The sequence below is a fragment of the Coccinella septempunctata genome, chromosome 6 (genome assembly GCF_907165205.1).
Source record: "Coccinella septempunctata chromosome 6, icCocSept1.1, whole genome shotgun sequence".
In the NCBI taxonomy this organism is placed as follows: domain Eukaryota; kingdom Metazoa; phylum Arthropoda; class Insecta; order Coleoptera; family Coccinellidae; genus Coccinella; species Coccinella septempunctata.
This window is the reverse complement of record NC_058194.1, coordinates 4,161,092-4,165,142: the sequence shown is the minus strand read 5'-3', so window position 1 is coordinate 4,165,142 and position 4,051 is coordinate 4,161,092. Positions and strand designations below refer to the sequence as shown.

Genomic DNA, 4,051 nt, shown 5'->3' with positions numbered 1-4,051 from the left:
TTGGTGAAAACTTAGGGACTCGAGGATTGAGATTGATAATGCGGATCACTTGATAATGAACGTTTATTTCCTAATCTAACAAACTATATATAGTCAAATTGTACAATGACGTCAAGACCACATAATCGAAATCGACTTACATTTCGCATATTCAGTACATTTTTCTTTACTTGCAAAATTGCTGCAGTTGGATTAAGGAATGTTAGATATTAAAACAAACTATTGCAATCCTTTTGTCTCACCTGGCCTACTTACACAGGAAATAACAATTATGAAAGAGCGGATGATCTAAATAATTTCGAATGAAAATATTTGGTTGAATTGAGTTCATGAATTTTTGATATATCTAATTTTGGATATGTACGTTTCGTACATATTTCCGGCGGCCATGGTGATGTGGTTGGGGTCTTGATGTCTTTGTTGGTGGTTGTCATCGCTGGAGATGGCTGCGTGGTCTGGAATCATTGTATATTGGCTGCAGCTCGATATCTTCAGGATGAACTGGTCTATTGCTCGCGTGTGCATCAGCCGGTGCTTGTTGTTGTTTCCTATGTTTTAAAAAATAAACAAACAGTAAAACAATGACAATGATTATTACGATGTTCGTGCTGGAGTTTATCGCTGAATGCAAGTGATATTGTTTCCAACGGTAGTAGTACCAGTGACCTTGACCTAGCAGGTTAGGGATTTCTCGAACTCTGTTTGCGACGAACATTTTCCACTTTCCAGCGTCAGCGTTTATCCATGGTATTACTACTTGAGAGTCGGACCAGGTGAATATTTTTGAATTGTTGTGATTCAGGGCCGTAACGCAGCGTTTGATGAGTTTGGCTAGAAGAAGAGCTGCGAAGAGTTCTAACTGCGGGATAGTCTTTGTATTTTTTAGTGGTGCTACTTTTGATTTGGAGGCGAGGAGTCCCACGTGGGTGTTCCCATTTGTGTCTGTTGTTTTTATGTATACTACAGCGCCATATGCTTTCAGAGATGCATCTGAGCATCCATGTATTTCCAAGGGTTGACCACGCCGTAGGTGAATCCGGCGTTGAACTTGAATTTCTTCTAATTTTGGCAGTTCGTTTCTGAAGTTTTTCCAGGTGTTCCTGATGTGCTCTGGTGGTGGTTCATCCCATGATGTGTTGGTTTTCCATGTTTCTTGCATGAACAGTTTCGCTTGTATAATGACTGGAGATAATAATCCAAGAGAATCGAAGATTGTGGCGATTTCTGATAAGAATTTTCTTTTCGTTAACCGATGTTCGGAGTTTCGTTTTATTAGATACTGAATATTGTCTTCTCTGGGAGTCAATGTTATACCGAGCGTCTTGGTTGGTCCATTTTTGTCATCCAGTGTGACGGTGGATTTGCTTTCGGTCAGTACGTTATATTTCCACTTTCTTATATTGAATCCTCCCTTTTTGAGTAGGTCAGTTACTTCCTTTTGTATATGTCGTGCTTCTTCAATAGTGTCTGCGCCACTCAGAAGATCGTCCACGTAGAAATCCCGTAGCACTATTTCAGCTGCAAGGGGGTGGTTTTTCTTTTCATCTGTAGCTAGTTGTCTCATTGTTCTTATGGCCAGGTAAGCTGCTGGTGCTGTACCGTAGGTTACAGTGGTTAATTCGTAGGTTTGAATTGGCTCATCTTTGGTGTTTCTCCAGAGTATAGAGTGTAATGGCTGGTTTTCTCTGTCCAATTTCACCTGGCTATACATTTTCTCGATGTCAGCTGTTATGGTTATTTTGTGTTTTTGCCATCTTATCAGAATATCTATGAGATCCTGCTGCAGTTTAGGTCCTGTGTGAAGAATGTCGTTTAGGCTGAGTCCCGTTCTTGTCTTTGCGCTTGCATCGAATACGACTCTTAGCTTTGTCCTATCACGTTCTTCTTTCAATACAGGTTGATGTGGAATATAATACCTCTTCGCTGAATTATTTGAGTTAGCAATTTTCATATGACCTAGCGCAATGTATTCCTGCATGAATTCTTTATACATAGGGCTGAGCTTTTCATCTTTATCCAGCTTGTTTTCCAATTGAAATAGTTGTGCCAGTGCCCTCTGCTTCGATTCTCCTAGCTGAGTTGTACTTTTCTTGAATGGAAGTTTCACAGTATAACCGTGCTCGTCCCGTCGAAAGGTGTTGAAGTAAAATTCTTCGACGAAAGTATCGCCATTTGTTGTTTCCTTGGAATTTTCTGCTTTTTCGATGTTCCAGAATTTTGTGAGTTGTGAATTCTCATTCAAATTCGTGATAAAGCTTGCTACACGAAGTTGTGGACTCGATGATGTGGTTCCGCTAATAATCCATCCGAAGTGAGTGTTTCTTATTATGAGGTTGGTAATGTAGCTCCTTGTGGGTAGTATAATTGGACGTCTTTGGCTATATTTCAGAGTTGCGCTATGTATTCTCCCATCTACTCTGAGTAAGCCTTCGTGATCTATATATGGGTTAAGACTTTTCAGGTGGCTGGACTTCTTCATCTTTCCTGTTTTGATGATCAGCTCAATGTCATTTTAAAAATATGGCTGCCGTGTGAGCTTGAAGAGGGCTTTTTCACTCTCCTGTTTTTTCTCTGCTTCCAGAGATGTGCTGGATCTGCGATTTTCTGGTTTCAGGAGTCTCCTGCAGTACTCCATAATATTTAGCAGTTTTTGATGAATTAGGTCAAACTCTCGTTCAAAGTTGTTCCATTCTTCATCCAATTGTGCCATCTTCCTGCCGCAGTTTTCTTCGTTTTTTCTCGATGGTAAATCTTTTTTGATATTGGTGTGAGCCCTTTTTATGGTTTCGGCCGTTTTTAGTTGGTTGGCGATGAGGTTTTCCATCTTTTTTTTGATCTTTGTGTTGCTGGCTGATGGATTCAGTGGCTGGATATTATGTGAGTGGTTTATTTCTTGTGGATCGTTGATACAGTGGGTGTTGTCCCTGGTGGTTGAGTCAAAGGGTCGTACGTCCGTTGACTGCTTCTTGATGTTGGTCCAGTGGATGTATTCCAAAGTCCCTGGTGGTTGACTCCGTTGACTGCTTCTTGCTGTGGGTTCAGTGGATGTATTCCAAAGTCCCTGACGGTTGAGTCCGTTGACTGTTTCTTGATGTGGGTCCAGTGGATGTATTCCAAAGTCCCTGGTGGATGAGTCTGTTGACTGCTTCTTGATGTGGGTTCAGTGGATGTATTCCAGAGTCCCTGGTGGTTGAGTCCGTTGACTGCTTCTTGATGTGGGTTCAGTGGATGTATTCCAAAGTCCCTGGTGGTTGAGTCCGTTGACTGCTTCTTGATGTGGGTTCAGTGGATGTATTCTAAAGTCCCTGGTGGCTGAGTCCGTTGACTGCTTCTTGCTGTGGGTTCAGTGGATCTATTCCAAAGTCCCTGGTGGTTGAGTCCGTTGACTGCTTCTTGGTGTGGGTTCAGTGGATCTATTCCAAAGTCCCTGGTGGTTGAGTCCGTTGACTGCTTCTTGGTATGGGTCCAGTGGATGTATTCCAAAGTCCCTGGTGGTTGATTGTAGGCTCGAAGGATCAATGTTGGGTTGGTTTCAGTGGATGTATTCCAAAGTCCCTGGTGGTTGATTGTTGACTGCTTCTCGATGTGGGTTCAGTGGATGTATTCCAAAGTCTCTGGTGGTTGAGTCCCTTGACTGCTTCTTGATGTGGGTTCATTGGATGTTTTTCCAAAGTCCCTGGTGGTTGAGTCCGTTGACTGCTTCTTGATGTGGGTTCAGTGGATGTATTCCAAAGTACCTGGTGGTTGATTGTAGGCTCAAAGGACCAATGTTGGGGTGGTATCTCAATTGTACCTCAAGTTCTAAGAGTTCTGGGTTGGTGAAAACTTAGGGACTCGAGGATTGAGATTGATAATGTGGATCACTTGATAATGAACGTTTAGTTCCTAATCTAACAAACTATATATAGTCAAATTGTACAATGACGTCAAGACCACATAATCGAAATTGACTTACATTTCGCATATTCAGTATATTTTTCTTTACTTGCAAAATTGCTGCAGTTGGATTAAGGAATGTTAGATATTAAAACAAACTATTGCAATCCTTTGT

General features: G+C 41.6%; 1 protein-coding gene across 1 annotated transcript; it reads right to left on the bottom strand.

The window, feature by feature from the left end:
- Window positions 1-430: 430 nt before the first annotated feature.
- LOC123315886 lies at window positions 431-2,479 on the bottom strand. Its single transcript, XM_044901787.1, has one exon. It carries the CDS (start codon window positions 2,477-2,479, stop codon window positions 431-433), a length of 2,049 nt encoding a protein of 682 aa, XP_044757722.1.
- Window positions 2,480-4,051: the final 1,572 nt, after the last annotated feature.